The sequence below is a fragment of the Trachurus japonicus genome, chromosome 14, assembly GCF_045865225.1.
Source record: "Trachurus japonicus isolate A0001 chromosome 14, Traja_1.0".
Lineage (NCBI taxonomy): Eukaryota > Metazoa > Chordata > Actinopteri > Carangiformes > Carangidae > Trachurus > Trachurus japonicus.
Window position 1 is genome coordinate 22165205 of NC_140920.1, and position 20494 is coordinate 22185698.

A 20494-nucleotide genomic window follows, 5' to 3' on the forward strand; every position below is an offset into this window, starting at 1 on the left:
ACCTGGATGTTGGTCAGCATTTTAAACCATTGATAATTCTCAATCAAATCATCAATCATTTTTAAATGATTGCAGATTTTCAGGATTTTTAACACATCCTAAAACTCCAGTCTGCAAATGTAGTACATTTTTTCCAACTTTCACCTGCTCTAAACCACAAACCTGTCTTTTCATTTTCCCTTTCAGCTCACATTTACTGAAGCCATGAGGAACAAGGCCCGACTGTCCATCACAGGCAGCGTTGGGGAGAACGGCCGGGTGCTGACGCCCGACTGTCCCAAGGCCGTTCACACCGGGCCGCCCCTCCGCCAGAGCTCCGGCCTCGCCCTGGTCTCCTCTGAGCTCCCGTGAAAACCAAAAACCTCTGAAGTGCCTTATTCCAATAACAACAGAAACAAACACTAATCACACCGCCCATGCAACAACCAGAAACTCAACCACAAGGAAACAGGATTCACACTCACACAACAGGTCACCTCCAGTGGGCAAGACCGGACCGACGGAGGAGCCAACAACTAATCCCACTGGTGGATGTTAGGACTTGTTGTGGGCTCGATGATTTTCCCTCTGAAATCTGTGGAAACCAGAGGCAGAACAATCTCAATTTACTTTTCTTGATTTTGTTTTTTTTTAACAGAAGCTTTTGTTTTGGAAATCCACTGGAGCCGCTCACACTTTACAACCTCCAGTGATGTGAAGAGGAACAGTGTGGAAGAAAAATTAAAAATATCATAATATATGATACAGATGAAGACCAGAAAACTGTAAACTTGAAACTCAAGACTGTGCTTTTTTCTTTCCTTTTGATTTTTCTTCTTTTTTTTGTTTGGATTGCTGTGAATTGGCAAAAAAAAAAACAAAAAAAAAAAACTGAACCACAATCAAGATTGTTTTCAAACTGAACAGTATTTACTACGTGGACGTGACGCAGCATTCAAGAGACAACAATCTCACTAGATATCAACAAGTGACACTGGAGGAGTTGTAGCACCGGTGCCGTGAAGATGTGATTTAAAAAAGGGGAAAAAAAACAACAAAAAAAATATTTGTATTCATAATAACAGAAATGAAATTTATTGATATTGAATATATGAGCAAACATAGAAAACTGTGAAAATAAGTAAATATGTATATTCCATGAAAAACAAGATGAAAACTCTAGCTGTACATAGGGACGACTGTGTAACATGCTTGCTTTTTAAACAGATGTACATAGCAGATACTGTAGTGGACAGACAGACAGTTGTTTTTTGTAAATCATCTTCAAAAATGTTATTCATCGCAATAATGAAAAGGCAGATGAGGAGGAGGAGGAGATGCCAGGAAGGCAGTGTTAAAAATTTGTTGAATACATAACTGTATTATATAGCAACATTCAAACTCTAAATGTGAAGAGGTATCGACTGCCCAAATATTCTGATACCTTACATAACAAATTAATAAATATGTTCAACAATGAATGTTAACTAGCTCCACCCCCACTCCTTAAACCACAACCCTCACTGTGCAGACGTAGACCCAGAGAGTTGCTCACAAGTAGAGCTATCGAGTTTCTGCCGTCAGAATATAAACTATTTTTTTCATTCTTTGATCTATTTTTTGTACTGAGAAATTAAAAAGAAAACCTGTCTGTCTCCTGGTTTTAAATGTGGACAGTTGAGTACTATCCGGGTAGATCTTTTGAACCATTACATGTGTGGAGACGCGAGTCCAGAGGATGGTGGGTGGAATTGAAAAATGCCATTTCTCATTTCTCACTATATGTTTATTTGAAGTGTCTAGAATATTTCCAGTGAGACGTCAAACCTGAGCGGGTGAAGCCGCTGTTTGTTTGTTGAACCTTGAGTTAGAGCCCTCTCCTTATTGAAAACACTGTGGATTCTTCGGCCGAGGCTGGACACAACTGTAGCAGAAATGTATTCGCTCCGGTCTCATTGACTCAAGTGTCCTCATCTCTTTCTTTTTGGTGAAAAGAAAAAAAAAACAGGACGGACAATCTGCAATAGGACACAGAGACGCCACATCTTCAGCAGCACCAGCCCACTGACGATGGTGCTGGTTAACGTGTCATCGTTTGTTTCTTCCTGTGGGTGTGCAGTAGCTGGTCGGGGGCAGCAGAGAACAACCAGCTGGTATATTTCAGGTCATGCTTTCTCGTCCTGCCATCCGTCTTTAGAGCTGAAGTGTAACATGGCGTCTTATTTTGGTTCAATTGTACAACTTTATTTTGATCTTTTTTAAGTAAAAACAAATTTCAAATTGCATTTTGTAGTGTCATTATTTAACACACGGGATAAAACGTGGATGTGGTCCGGTGAATTTAGTTTTTGGTGACCTTTGACCCTAACAGCATCAACAAACTTACTAAAGCAGATACTAGGGCAAAAGATCCTGCTTTTCAGGGCTTCTGTAGACCACAAGCTTCATTTACACACATTTACTTACATACATGCACACATACATACTTACACACATACATACATTTACTTAGCATACTCACACACAGAGATACTTACACACACATTTAAACAGATTTACTTACATACATACACACACCAGTACATACACATACTTAATCATACTTACAGACATGCACACACACAAACATATATATACACACACACACAAATACTTATGGTGAAATCATACTTACATATACACACAAAAATCTATACACTCACACACATGCGTATCGTTTTTTTAAGTTTCTCTATAGGTTTGGAAGACCAAAAACTGATTAGAAAACAAATATGAAATAAATTCAGTGAAAATAAATCAGTCTTGATCCTGTGATCATGTAGAAACTTTACAGCTTTGGTTTACTGCTGACACAGGACACATTTATGTTTTTTTTATACTTTCTTTTGTAAGTTCTTCCAATAACTGACTGTGATTTGAGCTCATTGTGTATCAATTTTAATTCATGAGAAAGGAGAAAAAAAAGAGGAGATTCTCCTCTTTCCCAACTAACTATGCTTTAATCTTTTGATGGATCCACCATCCCTCAGCTCACCTTAAACTATAATATACTCCTACTAACTATAATACACACAGTATAGATTAAAATGAGCTCAACCAGCTACAACAGCTCAATGACCATTGGGGGATAAATGCATCAATATTAATGATGTAGAATCTAGAATAATACTTGAAATGTATTTGTCATATAAAACTAAAGCAGTTTCACTTTAAGTGGGTTAAAATGCAGTTATCCAAGTTTTGGGTATTTTCCCCCCTGTTTGTACTTGAGATTTGAGATATACTTTTTTTTTTTTTTTTTAGAATCTAAGTACTTCAATCACTGCAAGTAAAAATAATCAAACAAAATGAACACATCCATAGGAAACAGGAACATTTCTCCAGCTACAGTCCAACACTGCCCTCTAGTGATTAAAGATGAGACTAAAGTGTCACCAAAACTACTTCATGATGGAAACAAAAAAACATCCGACACTTGACATTTAACCATTTTTCAACTTGAAGTTTAATGTTAATTCCATGCTGTGTTTCAGTAAGAATACAGATGGTACTTGTGGCTCCGGTGAGAATATCCAGTAGTACAAATCAGATTCACGTTACACATACTGAACAGAAGGAAGAGAGGAAATGAGGAGAGAGACAAAGTTGAGACGAGGAAACCTGGGAGAGTCAAGAGGGGGGGGTAAAGATACAGCAGGCCTCTATTTCCCAAACTGTTTTTTTATATATATAGTGCCAATGCAAAACTGCATTACATTACAATCAAGAGTGTTGAGCGTTCCCCTCCCACGCACACATACGAACATTTGTCTGCTAAAAAGCCATTACCTAACTATCTGCCATTAGCAAAAGCGCTACAGCCTCGCAGCACAATACTTGGTCCGAGAGTGGACGAGAATAGAGGTCAGAGTGATGCTTGGAGAAGGGGGGACATTCTGCTGTTTGTCATTAAAAAAGGAAAAATAAGATGTATTCACGTGTTGAAGGAGCAGGTTTGGTAACCACAAAGTAAACAGGGCACTTAGTTCTTCCTAAAAGCTTTAACACGTCCCTTTTAAACCTTCCATCACCACTTTGTTTCCCTAAATTTGCAAACTGAAATGTTTCAAAACCGACAGAAGCATGGAGATGATGTTGTTCATAGTTACACGTACACAGGAAAAAAAGTTGAACAGCAAAGTATTGTTTTGTTTTTTAAATAAACTCTTGCATATATGTGTGTTACAAATACAGGCAAGCGAACTTGGCAACAGATGATAGAGCAAAGTAAAGCAAAATAAAAACAGTAAAAGAGGACATGAACCTTAAAGGGTAGAGACTTGCAAAAGGAGTCATCAAAAAAAAAAAAAAAAAGGACAATAAAGAAAAAGGTAAAACCCCTGGGGAGTGGAGTTGGGAGATGACGTGCATACGAGGAGGAGGAGAGACAGATGGGTAGAAATGGAAGAAAAGGTAGAGAAAGAGTGTGGGCTGCAGTAGAAACCCAGTTGAAAAGTGTGGCTGGGGACAGGAGCTAGTGCCAGGAGGAGAGAAAGGAGGGAAGAGGAGGAAGAGGAGGGCTTGTCTTGTGTTGTTCAGTCTCACTGGGCCTCGTCCTCCGCATCCTGCAGTGCTTCTTTGTTCTGTTCTTCACCTGAGACACACAAATATTCAGGTTGTTATTCAACAAAACGTCACAGAAGAGCCGCCTCCGAGCTACAAAAACACTACACTTCCCATGATGCAACTTGATAACATCTTATCGTCAGGCTTCACTTGCTTGGTAATTGCTCTGTCAAATTCCCTGATTTTGTAGCAAGAAAATGCAACAAATTCTCAAATGAAACCCATCGACACATTTATCGTTCATTAAATATTGTCCATTTTCCTTTTAGAAAAATAAATACTTTTTACTCTTAGAGTTATTTTAAAGTTTGAATTTACATGATCAGGTTTCTGTTTTCAAAACAGACGTTTAACAGAGTTTGGATCTAAACTTTATAAATTACATGGCACAGGAATCTCTACTGTAAAGCCACTGTAGTAAGATTTAAGCTGAAAAAATAAAGTTGGTCACAAACCTGTGGAAAAAAAAATAGTTTTTTTTTTTTTTACTTCACATCTGACTTATCTTTAACTGTAGCTGATTATTATTCAGTTTATAAGATGTCAAAAATGTAAATGTCTTAACATTTATCACTACTTCTAAGGCCAAACATGACAATCTCACATTTCTCCACTTGTCTAAACATCCAAAAATCCAGAAATCTTCAGTTGAAGTTCTTTAGATAGAGAAAGATGTGAGGAGCTGAAACTAGACTTGACTTACGTGGTTAATATGAGTCAGTTAAGAGAAAAGTTAATCACTAACTGTTGGTCCAAAACATGCAGCAGCACCAGAAGTTTTAGAGCATTAACTTGACAAATGTTTGTCAGACGTACACATGAAACATTCATACGACGTACTGATCCCAACCTCATTTAATTAAAGGTTGAATATGTAGAATATTTATTAAAAGCTATATTTTTTCAAAAATAATACATCCATGGGGCATTTAGAGGAGTACAGAATGAAAGTATTGCTTTTCCATAAAAAAAATTTTTTTAGTCTGAATTATTATTTTTAATTTTTTTGACGGGCTCGACAATGACTTTCTGTCAACGTTCTGTTTACATTCGTACCTGCCTGTAGCCGACATGTGGCTCAGTTCTCCGCTGTTTTCCTGCCTCCTCCCGGTCGGATGCGTTTGTTTCCAACCAAGCCTTTTTAATAATCAATCGGCGGATCAATGGATTATCATATACTTGTTAGGATGAGTGTATTTGAGTAGTCTTATCTGTCATAAACACGTATCGTCGCGGACTCTCGGTGCCACCGAGCTCCTTTTTTTTTTTCCAACTTGACGAGAGCGCAGGTTTGGTTTTCAGCAGCGGTGTGGAAGGCAGAGAGCCTCCACTCTCCCTGTAACAAGCTACAAGTCATTTATTATGCTGTTAATGACGGTAAAAATGAAACATAAGGTAAATATCCTGCATAGTTCTCCTCCTGTCTGTCCTCTGATCAGAGCGGAGTCCCTAGCAACGGCCCGTTTTACCTAGCAACGGTCTGGCAATCGACTGCTGGAATTCTTTTTCTGTTGTTGTTCTTGTCATTCTACATAGTCAACCTTTAACCACTAATGAAGCTTAATCCTTAATACAAGCTACAAAGACAACAAAGAAAATAGACTGTGGCACCTTCCTGAGAGTCGTTCCAACTCTAACTTCCTAAAATACACAAATCTTTTGTACAGTAAGTGCAGGAAATAGCGCAGTGTCAGTGTTTCTGTACAGAGAATATACATAGTTTTAATAAAAGGTAGTGAATTTGCAGAAGGCTGAAGCGTGTTGAATGCAGTGTGTACCCACGGGAGGAGGAAGGTGCTGACAGCTTTTCTATTTCAAACATTAAACAGATAATATTCTGCTGTGTGTACTGTTGCTCATTTCAGACTGAACTCAGAGGCAGAGAGAGATGTTTGTTTAGAAATGATTGGGATCAGCTCAGAAACGTGTTGTTCATGCAGAGAGCAGCGTCTCCGTGTTGGACTGCGCTGCAGTGCTCGCCGCCGACTGTGTCAACATGCACCACCAGTTCATTCAGTGTCTTCTCAACAAGCCGTGGTCAGATTTACTAAGGGGGTAAAATGCCTTGTGAACCCGTACCACTGGTTGCTTGGAAAGGTTACCATGGAGACAGCACAGCCATCCGTGTAATGAAGAACTAAGAGGCGAAAATAACAAAGGCTGGAGAATCCATCATGATTAAAATAGAAACCGTAACAGTGCTCATTAGCACCGTGGCAAACTGGGATGTGAGAAAGCCACGGGAGACGGAGCGGCGGCCTCACATGCTGCTGCTGCCGTTTGTCCGTTACATCACACTTCAGTACGCTGTGTTCACAAGTCTCCACACTCTGCCTCCTCGTCCACTATCAGTCCATCCACCGAGGAGCAGCGTGCACACAGGTCCTGATGGTTTCAAGGCTGGAGTCACTTCTCCACTTCATGTTGAATTGATAACTTGATTCTGTTGCTTATTCCCTGTTTCCCAACTCACAGGTTCTGTAATTATCAAAGAGCCTGAGTTCAACTGAACCTGAAAACCTGGAACTGAAACACTTACCGGTAAATGTTTTAAACGATCAAGTATTGTTATTAGAGATGGGACCAATCCACTCCAATATCTATATTAGGTGGTATATTGATGGTATTTATTGATCAACTGACTGATCCACATCACTGAAGAAACAGAGTGAGGTGACAGCACAGCAGTAACTGTAATCTTGAACTATTTCAAATGTTCACTGTGAAAACGTTTAAGTTGTTGCTGGCTGCTGCAGTCACCCTGACTTGGTTTATTCTGTTCAGTGATAGCTTTTTTTTTTTTTTTTTATACTTATATGAAGGGGCTTTTGATTTTTGTAGATATTTCTGCAGTTCTTGCGCTTTTATTTCAAACTTTTAATTTGAAAACCTGAAGTTGTTGCTGCTGCTGCAGATTTGTGTTTGTGGGGCCAGCACAAAGTTCAAATAAATTTCACTGGAAGACTTTCATGCATTTAGAAATATGGTTTTGCTCTTTTGATGAGAAGTACTGCGCCTAGTTTAGTGCAGCTTAGTTTAACTGTATACAAAAACAATTACGATAACAAAATATATACATATACAGTGTTGCAACACTGTTTTAAACTGTGAATTCAAATTCAAACTTGTTTAATAGATATTCACAAGATGATGCAGTAGATTTCATATTATTTTCACAGTAAATTTTACTTTAGCTTCTGCAGCCTCTTCAGCTGCAGCAGAGTGACAGTGAGGAGTGACCACCAGACACAGAGTGAATGAATAAGAGATTTTAAAGTGTTTCGATTTGATAAAACACTAACACACACCACCCCTGCTCTGCCTGTCACGGTATGTTGAAGTTAACAACTTTGCAACTTTTCCTGACTTGCGGAAATCGTGAAGAGATGATACACATGGCACCCGTGTTGAAGAAAGGTGGAAAGAGGAGGGCACACGTCGCCGAATTACATCTCAGCCGAAGTTTGTGCTGTGAGGAAGTTAGGGAGGGTGTCGGGGTAGTGAGAGACAGGAGTGATCGCTTGAGGTGGGGGGGGAGAAAAAGCCCAAGACAGGAGGGATGACTTACAAAATACCCTTCTATAATGGAGGAAGAGGGAAGGAAGAGGGCTGCCTTTAAGAATCTACAGAAGAACGAGGGAGAGAAGAGAAGTTAGAGCAGCGTGTCAGAAAAGAGGGATTTCAGAGGGGTCAGAGCGCTGCTTTCCTCGCTGCTGTTCCAGTGTATTAGCCTCAGCACTGGAGGAATATTTCTGAAATCTTCTCAGCAAATGTAAACACACTCATTCATTTCTCTTGGACATGTGTCCCAGAGGCTGCGAACAGGAGCCATTAGGGTTGTAGGAACAAATCAGCTTTGGAAATACAAGACGATCTGTCAAAAGGCCGGAGCATCGCCCCTGATGCGATGAACAGGTGGAGATAAGTGATAACACTAGCAGAGGTAGCCGTGACTGATGCTCAGAGAAGAAAGGAGAGTCTCTCACCGTCTCCCTGCACGTCTGAGGTCCATAGTGTCAAGTTGTCACGTAGCAACTGCATGATAAGTGTTGAGTCCTTATAGCTCTCCTCGCTCAGCGTATCCAGTTCTGCAATGGCATTGTCAAACGCTTCCTTCGCCAACCTGTCAGCAGAGAGGACGCAGGACAACAGGGTCACAACATGTTAACAGTAAACAGGTGGACGGACCGTACATCAAATATGACCAAAAAGACTAAATTACTGCCTCTAGTTTCATTGATTGGGGATGGACAATGATTTTCAGATATTCAAATTGTTATTAAATTATTTTAAAAAATAGCTTCTCATCTAAAGCACAAGACTAAAGCACTGTTATCGAATAGTCCTTTGCCCAAAATGCCTATCCCTAGTTTTTTATCTCTGTTTATCCTCGATCATCAGGTATTAACCAGGTGTGAAACAGAAAGTGTCACCATGACCTTTGACCTGCAAAATCTAAAGAGTTCACCCTCGAGTCAAAGTGAATGTTTCTGCAAAATCTGAAGGGGTTCACTTGAGGAGCTCTGGAGATGTTGCCTTCACAAGACCACACCATTGTTTTAAGGGGTCGTCATGAACTTTGTCCTTCAGCCACCAACATCTTGTCAGTTTGACCTCAAGTCCAGATTGACATTTTTACAAAGATTTTAAGAAATGAAAACCTAAAACCTAGTATGTGAGGTCACTGTGAGCTTTGACCCCGAGATCTAATCAGTTCATCCCTGAGTTAATAGTGAATGTTTGTGCAAATTGTGAAGAAGCTGCTTCCAGGCCTTTTAGAGACACTGTGTCCTGGAGAGATGGATGAACGGACGGACGGACATCCTGAAAACAACCTGCCTGCAGCTCTGACTGTCACTGAAGTCAACACAAAGACTGCTCTTGAGTCAGTTTCACCATACAGTGTGTTTGTGTTACCAGCTGCGGCGCTGCAGAGGCAGTGAGGCTGTGGGTCCAGATGGAAATGAACAACCTGTAACTACACTAGCGATGCACAATCAAAGTCTCTCTTCATGTGGAAATCAAACTGCAGCAGAGCAGAGAAGATGATCAAATTGCAATTGTGGACGTTTCAGCCTCTAGATCAGAGGTCTTCAACAGGGGGTCCGCGACCCCTAGGGGGTCCGCGGAGGTACTGCAGGGGAGTCGCGAAAGTTTTGGTTGAGGGAAAAGGAATATGACAAAAGATATGGAAGTTATGAAAAAAAGATCCATAGGGGCGTTCCCTGCTGCTGAACATCGGATTTTTACATACAAGTCCTCTGTTTTCCTATAATATAGGTGTCAGGCGAGCCTTTGTATTGTATCTGATACAAACACTGCGCATCGTCTCTCTCTCACTCTCTCTCGCTCACTCCCCCCCCACCCCCCTCTAAAATCAGCCCGATGGCGGGCGCGCGCACACACACACCGCTGTCAGTGGTGTTGTGTGACACTTGGCCCCTGAACCGTCAGCTACACAACGATGGGACTTTAGTTTTCATTCTCCATACACACTCGTTAATTCACAGCACACACTCATACGATGGTGACATTAACGCGCGCCGCCACGTCTGCTCATAGCGCAGCGACAATGAAGCAGCGTCAGGCCGTGACACCGTCACTGAAACGCTCGGTGGAACCGAGACATGACACGGCGGGGCCGGGCCCGGTGTAAATGTTCCCAGAATCAGCTCCGATGACCGCGGCGCTGACGGTTGGAGGTGAGTCACGAGTCTTGGTAGAGCACGGCCGCTGCAGCGACCCTCCGACTGTCCCATTGCTGCGTGTCAATCCCCCCTCTCACTTTCTCTCCGCGCCCCCGTCTCTCTCCAGCTGCCCTTTCAAAATAAATGCATAAAAAGCCAGAGAAAAAAACAGTAGGGGAAACACTGCTTTGTTTTCTCTGTCTTTTTATGGTTTAGTAATTCTTTCATTGGTGCAGTAGCAGCATTCAGTTACCACAAGCATAGCTGTGACCTGTTGTGATCATGGCATGGCATATATTTTTTATATAAGTCCCTTTGACTAAACTCCTAAAAAAAAGCGTGATTTATAGTCGAGAATATGGCACTTTTGGCATATGGCACCAGGGCCGTTGCTAGGAATTCTGGGCCCCCTGAAAGAATACTAAAGTGGGCCCCTGCCCCCTGACTTTTCCACTTTTTTTCCATAGACTACGTATGTATTATCATTTCCTGGCAATACAGGACTCGTTAAATATAAAACACAATTTTATACAATATAAGTAGGGGGTCCCCGCTCCATCTCTCCATCAGTTTGGGGGTCCTTGGCCTGGAAAACGTTGAAGACCCCTGCTCTAGATCAAAACATAATGTTCCTCTGCACTTGATTCCTATATTTGTTCTCTTCAAGCTCCGGTTCAGTCTCCACCAGCTCCTGAGGAAAAACCTTCTTGCTCATTTGCATTCAAGATGTTCGACTATTCGCCAGCCACAGGGCGACTTATCTCTGATGGTCATGGGCTGAGATGTACAGTTGCTTTGTCAGAACTGACACCAGCATCCATGTTTGTGAGTAAAGAGTTAAAATCGCAGCACAGTGAGCGACTTCTTTCATATAAAACACTGTGGTTTCATTTTGAAGTTTCAATATGTTCATACCTTCATCAAATTAACTGGGAAACCAATCACCAAGGGAAGCACTGTACACATGTCTCATTTTTCTCAGTTAAGAGATGATTGGATAATTTATTTCCAAGCTTTCTGTAATATTCAAAAGCCCCCACCTGCTGTATAGTGACTGAAGCACACATTCCTCACATTTGCCTCTTAGTGGGCAACTCGAAACAGAACAATAAAGAATGAAAGTGGATATCAGACAGTGTTTAAATATTTACACTCACCTGCAAGCACGGTCTGGCGAGTTGAGGATTTCATAATAGAAAACTGAAAAGTTAAGGGCCAGTCCCAGGCGAATGGGGTGCGTTGGAGGGAGTTCGATCATAGCGATGTCGCTAGCAGCTTTGTACGCTACCAAACTGTTCTCTGCTGCCTCCTTCCTGTCGTTGCCTGTGGCGAACTCTGCCAGGTACCTGTGGTAATCTCCCTTCCTGAGCAGAGGGAACAACAGCGTCAGACCCATCTATGCCGTCACACACATTATACAGTCCAGGGCACTGATGGTGTTAATGTCCAAACCCATCGACAGACCAGCAGCATTGAACTAAATGTCAGTTACAGCCCAACATAAACAATGACATGACACTGAACAGGGCTTTAAATATTAATACTGTCTCCAAACAAAGAGCTGTCGCTTTTCATTGTTTATCAAAACATATCTTCATGTTTGGCTGACACCTAAATATTATTCTCAACTGATACACAAGTTTTCTGACCTGGTTTAAATCATTATGGTCTGTAATTTACCAGATGGGGAATTAATGATCAGCTCCCTCTTTGCATGATTGTTTTTCATTTTTAAACAGATCAATCTGCCTGTGGAATCCACCACATGTCTTACTAGAGGTATCAGCTTGTGTAGCCTTCAGCCACATGAGATGCAGTTCAGAAAACTGGAGGTAAAATATTCTTGTCTGGTGTCGTTTCATCTCTTCGCAAGCTGGTGAAGAGCTGAATCATCTATTTATTTATGTAAGTGAGGTACTGTTTCGTGCACAGGCGTGATCTCTTTTGTGGCTCCATGCTGTGTGGCAGAGCTTCATTTTCCAAGGGGGGGTGGGGGTCTCGCATGGTTTTCCTTCCTCAGCCACAGCCATCTCTCTACTTCACCAAACCTTTTATGAAATTTTTTAAATGGGACGTGGCTCGAGGCTGCTCTAAATAGGATGAAATACTGAGGATGCTCGGATTCTGCGTAAACCCCTGCACAATTAATATCAGAGAGCAAACTGTGATTAAAAATTAACAACTGCTGCTGCTGCTTGACTTTGGGTAAGATATTTCTGTAAATGTGCACATGAAACATGACTCAAGAAGTCCAGTGGGCAAAAATCTGAACCTAGAAACTGTTTTAGTTCATGTTCAAATGTCAGGTTGCTCAGCACAGAACAACATTTAGTTAGTTAGTTGGGGCTCAACTGAGGATTCGCTGCACTGCAGCTACATGAAGTAGTTCATGTAGAGATATCTTTTTAATAGTTGATCCAGGAAAAGTTGTGTTGATGGAGAAGTAAGATAATGTGTGAACAGTATCAATACATTCTGTGTAACAACTAAAACACACATGTCCTAGACACATACATTTTGTAGTAGAAAACCTTTGACTCTCCCGTGGTTGCAGCTAAGATGAGGTGCTTGTCCAGTACATCCAGAATGTCGTTGCAGATTGATTTCAGCTCTTTCTCAACCTGCCGACACAAACACACACAAACGCAACTGTCAACAAGCTGCAACGCCACACAATCCATCTTCGACATGAAAACAATAATTCTGTTACAATTCAAAACAGACTTGATGTGAAGAACCACTGCCGAGGTTCAAGCGAGGCCGGTCTGAGCTGGCAGAACCAGACAGTATAATAGTTTAAAAAAAAGAGAGCAGAGAAACAGAGACATCTTTTGGTTCAGTCCCCATGGAAGCACTTTGTCAGTGAAAAGTCGACCGGGTGTATTGTGCCTCAGTTTCAGGGTCAGTGTCGGTGTCGGCCGTCCAAGTCTGACATATTTAACATCACTATGAGGGGACATGTCCTTGTAAATAATAGAGCCTTTTCTTTGGGTGCTGCTTTTGGGTGGACTAGAATTTATCGGTTGGTAACTCAAACATCTGACACCTTTGTTTCCTCTTCCACTTTTTAATAAGTCGTAGCCAGAAATGAACACATTTTTTAATCATCCCAAATTCAGTGCAAGTATATTTTTGAGGCATTTATGCCTTTATAGATAGTACAGTTGAGGCAGACAGGAAACGGGGAGGCAGAGAGAGGGGGAATGACATGCAGTAAATGGCGCCCAACGCGGGACTCGAACCAGGGCCGACTGCAGCGAGGACTGTGCCTCTATACATGGGGCGCCCGCTCTAACCACTACGCCACGCAACGCCCCAAATTCAGTGCACATTTAATTTACACTGGCCACCAGGAAAAAGCATATGCTGCACTCCAAAGTCTGAAAATCAGAATTAGTACTGTCATTAAACATCGGAGTTAGAGGGGTTTTATTTATTGCAAAACATTTATCTCAATAAGTAACACAATTTTGTACTTGTAAAGAATCATTTTCACATTTTGAGAGGATGATGAAACATTATGTTTGACTTTGCCTTGATACCAAAGTTTCATAGAAGTACTTTGACCTTCACTCTGTGGCCTCAAAGGAACACGACACCTAAAAGTCAAGGTACTAAATCCATTCAGAGATCCAAACTCACTAAGGGAAATTAACACTAACATACAAGCACTAATCTGAAGACCATGTGATGAATCCCCATTATAACTGTGGAGATGAAATGTTGAATTATTTGTATTTTATATCATGTTGCCACAGCTGAAGCTGCAACTTAAGAAAATGCAGCAGATAAAGGCCGGGGCTCGGGTTGCTGCACTTTGTTCAGGCAGCACATTCATGATGACAAAGACGGCGTCAGTCAAAGACAGTCGCATGATGCCAAAGTCTGGTCTCAGTTAAGTGACCAAAAAAAACACACAAATTTCACACACACACTGCAGCATAGATGAAATCCATTCTCCTACATCAAGTCATGTAAAATCTCCCCCACCCTCCTCACTGAGTGACTGGAGGGCTGCTGCGCTTCGCTGCACTCGGTAGTGCTGCCGCTGACAGAAGTTTCTCTGCGGCAAAAATGAAGAAAAGGTGATTTTAAGTCCCTTCATGCTCGCTGCCTGCCTCATTATTTCACTCAGACAAGTGTTGCTGGGCTGTGAAATCTCACCGTTTCCTCAGTGGAGAAGAGCTTAAAAAGTCCTACCACAGAGGGCGAGGCATCTCTGGCATCTTGCCTATGGATATGGGAATTAGATTATCTAAGAGTACACCAGCTTCACTCATAGCCATGGAATAACAAGGCAGGTGGGAACTTCAGATCAGTTTCACTGGGTGTTTTCAGGATCTAATATGGGACACTGTTGGCATGAAAAACCAGAGATGCAAGGAGGACTAACAGTCACCACCAAAGACTGTTTATCACTGTCATGTTCTGTAGAAAATCTGCTGCAAACATTAGCACAGAGAGTGATTTCATTGCACCAGTGTTTCTTCCGGACAACAAAACTGAATGTCCACCACTCGACGCTTTTAAGTTCTCAAAAAAGAACACATTTCATCATCTACATTATCTATCATTTGGCTCTGAGGACATTTTCTTCGAATGTTTTCAGTGGGAAAGAAAAACAAGTTGAAATGTTGCATAAACATCTGAATTTGCACTATAAAACCCTCAAAGCTGTATCTGAAAAGACACAGCACAACAACAACACACCGATTACAATTGGGGAATGTAAGCAGTTAGTATATTTAGGTTCATAACAATGTCTGACCGTTTTTCTGTATTCTCGGATCATCTTTAGTTTGTCTTCTCCGCCTTTGTTTTCTTCTTTCTGTTCGAGGCTGCTGATTATCCTCCAGGAGGCTCTTCTGGCTCCGATCACGTTCTTGTACGCTACCGAGAGCAGGTTCCTCTCCTCCACCGTCAGCTCCACGTCCATGCTGGCCACTTTCTTCATCGACTCCACCATTTCTAAAAGACATGGAGGGGCAAAACGCCATCAAGGTAAGTTTCTCAAGTTCTTCTGCACAAGAATTTGAAAAAAAACCTGAACAAGATTGTGGGAGTAAACACATCTTCTAACTTCTTGTTCATTTACAATTCTCTAAATCTGCTGTTCTTCTGTGCCAAAAAAACAAAAACCCTCCTCACAGACAATTAATAACACAGTCAGGTCAGGGTTGTTTAATGGCAGCAATTAAGTCCTTGCAATTAGTGCCAAACAGACATGTCCGATACTAATCTCTGCTTGAGCTTAGGGTGTAAAAGAGATTCTGAGAATAAACGCATGTGGTGCATTCACTAATTTACTGAATTGAAAGTGAGGACATCCTCTTTCCATTAACAAAGTTAAAACCCCAGTGCAGAGCTTTGGAAGGTTTCTGTCATCGTCAGGACTTTATTAATGGAGTGGCTGGGACACCGCCCAAGTCTATCCCCTCCTAATGCAGATCCACTACCTATGGACGCCCGTAGTGGCACACTGAGACAGGACTATGCACCGGAGGCCTGAGCAAGATCAAATGTGATTTGTCTTTTTTTTTTTCATCACTTCTAAATTTCACATCTTCTTCATGGTGACTCGATGTGACATGGTGTGAAAAATGAATATAGAGTCCAGGGATGAAATGGCAATGAAAACAATTTTACATTCAGCTCGGAGAGCAGCCACTCATCAGCACGACATGCAGTTCCCCCTGGGGAGTGACATAAAACAGACACAATACTGAGCCTCTTTCTCCAAATCACATGGTGCAGCTCAAGGAGGGACTGCAGGAACATAAACACATAAATCAATTAAACTGGATCTCAAATTGTCAGTATTATTTTAAGTAATTCCTAAACCGAATAAACAAAAACTATATCACACACGCTACTATGAATATTAAAATGGAGCAACACATTCTGTGGGATAATATGCTGTCTAGTACACACAATAGAGAGCATCATGTGTGTTATGCAAATGAGAGACAGAAAAAAAAGGCCCATCTTTCAAGCAGTGGTTAAAACAAAAGCCTGGCTCAAGCTGCAGACGGGTCACACCTCCCATGCTAAGCGTAGTAGCCTGGAGGTAAGAGCAGTTTGCCAGTCATTTGGCTTTTAACTTCACAGACAGGGCGTTATCTGTTGCAGCCAATGGCAGGGTTCTACGCAGCGTGCTGGCGAAACCCGATACGTGATGGTTACAAGCCAGGAGGAGCACTATGCTGCTTTGATCACTTTACCCTCCAGCCTGGCCTGCACTCCAATAAACCCAATGACCTCTCTGTGGCTTTTTTTAAAGCATTTTCTCAGTATTTTAAAGCTGCTACAGAACCAATAAACTGATCACAGTCATTTCAAAGATTAAACGTGTCCCCGGTGATGCATGCATGCACAACCTGTGAAACATCCTATAGGCACACAGAGGGGTGTAACGTGAAACAATGGTCTGTGGGCGGACTTGAACCGGGGATGTTGCAGATGAACAGTAGACTACTCATCCTAGACCACAGGACACCTGATCGCCACCACCACACCCCCCCCGCTCTTTTTTATTCTTGAATTTTGAGGGTATTCTTTGGAGGGGGGCACATAAGCTGGTTAGACTTGGTACAATAAACACTGCAGCACAGCTAAAACACAATGCAGCCCTGTCCAGTGGACATTAGGGGTAAGGATTTAATGGCTCCATAGCACAATAGGACCCCGCTGGAGCTTGATAGGGTTGTTGATGAATAGCAATTATTTTACAATTATTCAACTAAATATTCAGCGAGCTGCAGTGAAGACTTTGGACATAAAAGGTTATTTTATGCATCGTTCATCAGGAAAATGGAGCTGTGAGAACACACTGTTGACTATTATTCACACAAGTTTTTTTTTACAACTGTCAGTGCCTCTTTACATCAGGGGAGAGGCTGCGGCACAAAGGGAAAGCAGTCACTGTGGATAAGACGCTATGCCAGACTGACGGTCCAGACTGAGCAGAGCGCTCTCTGAAGCTGACACAGCTGACTCTTTTTTCAGATTTAAAAATGGCATTTCTGATGCAAGCAGTGAAGAATGACTAGGAAAATGAGAAAATCAGAGCAGATGGTCGCGTAAAGGGTGCTAGTGTAGATATGTCTACTGAATCAAGTGTAGATGATTACTAGATAATTACCACAATCAGCTATTAATCATCTCAGTAAGAATACAACACTATTGCTGATTGCAATTTCCCAACAAGCTTGAGACTTCAGGGATTTTGGCTGCCAAGTCAAAACCTCAGTTCATAAAAAAAATAAATGTTTTTGCCGTAGCTGACTAGTTGTTACTGGCTTCATGCTCAGACTATTATCACACCTGCAGTGTTATTTTTCCCTATTCAAGATATTGTTCATCAGTCCTCCACCGGCAGGTTTCTTATTCAGTGTGTGTTTTGGGCGTAAAATGACGCAACACAATGTGTGGTCAGTCTTGCTGTGTCATGTTATTCAATAAAGGATCTGCATTTGTTAGCGTTCAAGCATATACAGTATGTGTTGACCCCTGTGGCTTTCCACATATTGCCTCCTCCATCACATAGCCTAAGCCAGTCTTTGATATGAGTCAAATGGAGCCTTCACTCATCAGAAAGGAAATGACCCTGCCATTACACTCAGAATCTATATTGTTTCTGTGATTTTTAAGCAAAAATGTCAATAAAATAATGCTTCTTCTGTAATATTATGATTTGCCGCTCTCTTTCTCTTAACTGAATATCTTAGTAGGAGAAAAAAACCTTTGAAGCCATTATCTCAGATTCAGAAACATAAACAAATGCTAGAGAACTCAATCTGATATAGATCATGGAAACTCCATTGTAGCATGTAGCAAACTCAGACTAAAAGCAAAAAGTAAATGACAATTGAAACAACAAACTGTGGAACCAGAGACCAAGAACATGCTAAATAATAGTAATGTCTGTATAGGTAAATCAATGTTCTCCATCATTTAACAGCTCAATAAACCCAAGACTTCCAGTCAATTGACCAAACACTGAAGCCAAAGAAAAGTTGGCTGAACCACAACTTTATTTAACCAATCACATCGCAGCACAACTCACTAACCCGCCTACCTCTGTACCCTATTGGTCCTGGGCTTATCAATCAATTAACCACACGGTCGCATGGCGATCCTGGCCTCATTAAAAAAACAGCAGTAAGTTTAGTTTTTACAGTTTGTAGTTTCAAAGTTGAAGAGCTCCATGTTTATCTGCAATGAATTCACCTGGCAGAGGAGGGGCGGGTTGGTAAACAGTGGTGTCACTCTCACATTCCGCATGCAAGCAACACGACAAGAAAAACATGATCAAATGTTATGTTTTCCAACGATCACAACTAACAGTTAGTTGGCAAAGCTGACACGAACCTCTCACCAAAATACATGTTAGCATCAACTGTGGTTTAGTTTTCAGATAAATCCGCCCTGCTAGTCGTAGCACGAACACTTGGTCGGTGGACACTAAGTTAAGCAGTTCACAGGGTGCGCAAGTCATGTTTGATGGGGTGTGGACGTTTGCAGTGCCGCTGTATTTTTGAATGGGAGTTTGGCGTGACGACGCGTGTCGGGGGCTGAAGAAAGGCTAGCCAGCTAGTTAGCAATGTAGGTAGTCTGCTAACCACCGCTAGCCATGGGACGAGCCTAACGTTAGCTCACCACGTAACGTGAATGGTAACCAGACACCAAAGCACCCAACAAAAGCACGGTGTGTGTTTTCCTACAGCCAACTGCTCTTCTGCCGAACGCAAGTAATTTAAACGACCAACGGTTCGTTCGGCTGAAGAAATCTCCGCCATTTTGTCTTCTCTCACCCAACAAATCCATAGGAACTGCTTTACCTGCGTCTCCAAGCCCCCTGCGCAGGGAGACTGAGGGGGGAGAGGGGCCAGGCTGTCTGCACTGACCGTTATCTACCAGGAGCCTTACCGTCGTATCTCTCCGCTTGTTCGGCGAGTTTTGCCTGGTAAACTAAGTTTTCTCTATCCGCCATGGTGCTCGGGTGTTTCTCGGGGCTGTTCGCAGCGTCCCGGTGGAAAGGGAAAGAGTATCGACTGGCTCGGTGATTCCTGGTGGTGGATCAGCAACAGCACCGTCGCTCTGCTGAATCGAAGACCCACCGGTGGCACTGGCGTAAAGATGGCGCCGCTGCTCCATCCGGGAAACCCACGCAGCAGCAGCAGTCCACAGAAACGCCTACACCCCTTTACAGTCTATGCTACACCCTCGTGCCAAGTCCTGAAATAAATCACCCCGCAAAACTCAGTTGAAATACCGACAAATTCACTGTAAAGGAACATTTATTAGGCACTACATCTCAAAAATTCAGCCCCCTTGAATCATTTCGATAAACTCTTCCATTCGGCATACAAATAGCCTATAATACAAAAAATCTACCATTTTTGTTTTAAAAATTCAAGTTATTTTTGGCTCATATTCAATGTTACATTTTCAATCAAACAGAAATGTTAAGCTATATTATTATGCAACATAAGTTATTTTATATGATACATCATTTGGTGAGAGCTTATACTCTTTTAGATGTAAAATTATAAAGACTAGGCCTATTTCAAATGCATTTAATAACATACAATATGATTTTCCCTATATTTCAAACGTTTTAAGTGGATACAATTAAAATGAAGGTTACAAGCCAATTCAGCATTAATATTAACAACCTGTACTAGATGTTATTGAAAGGAGCAACTTCACACCTATTAGGTTAGTTATCTAAAGCCCAAAATGATAATTTGGTATATTTTTATTGACTAGGTATATTACCACATTACTACAGAAAATAAAGAAAATAAAAAAAAATTGAACTTCAAATAATATATTTTCATAGCATTTTTTAACATATTGTACAGTCTCTTAAAAATAAATCCTATTTTTGCTTCTTACAGTCCTCTTCAGAGTCAGGGTGAAATGGCACAAAGCTAAAATATTCAATCATAGCAAAGAACAAACAAACAAAAAAACATTATTTGGCATGTTGTGTCGTGAGCTGTGAAGAGGATAAGGTGCATATTGTAGGATCATCAGTGGTTTATAAAAAAAAAAAAAAAAAAAGTATTCATTGGAGTTTGGAGGAATGTCATGACAATGAAATGAGAATATTTTTTCTCAAAGGCAACATTTAGTGGAAGTTCAGACATGTATCTGATTGCGACATCCAATTAACACTTTGCATAAAGGCATTACTACAAATAGAACAACAGGATAAA

At 41.4% G+C, this 20494-nt stretch overlaps 2 protein-coding genes across 9 annotated transcripts in view; one reads left to right on the forward strand and one right to left on the reverse strand.

Moving 5' to 3' along the window:
• The window catches only part of gria4b (glutamate receptor, ionotropic, AMPA 4b), a 269016-nt gene extending 266754 nt beyond the window's left edge, over positions 1-2262 (forward strand). For all 7 annotated transcript variants that reach the window (XR_015037623.1, XR_015037622.1, XR_015037621.1 and 4 more), the window contains one exon: positions 187-2262. Coding sequence is in view for 4 of the 7 variants with exons in the window: in XM_085798346.1 (XP_085654472.1) it covers positions 187-351 (165 nt within the window). In the remaining 3 variants the exon portion in view is untranslated. The remainder of the gene's footprint in view (positions 1-186) is intronic.
• A 1198-nt stretch (positions 2263-3460) lies between these two features.
• Positions 3461-19400, reverse strand: LOC146974741 (14-3-3 protein epsilon). Of its 2 annotated transcripts, XM_085798355.1 has the most exons (7): positions 19200-19400; positions 15040-15239; positions 12786-12892; positions 11429-11635; positions 8571-8707; positions 8153-8207; positions 3461-4612 (listed from the first exon to the last, which is right to left on the reverse strand). In XM_085798355.1, the coding sequence occupies exons 1-6, from the start codon at positions 19261-19263 to the stop codon at positions 8200-8202; spliced, it is 723 nt and encodes a 240-aa protein (XP_085654481.1). In that variant the 5' UTR covers positions 19264-19400; the 3' UTR covers positions 3461-4612; positions 8153-8199. The 2 variants fall into 2 exon arrangements, with proteins under 2 accessions (XP_085654481.1, XP_085654480.1); XM_085798354.1 differs by lacking the exon at positions 8153-8207.
• Positions 19401-20494: the final 1094 nt, after the last annotated feature.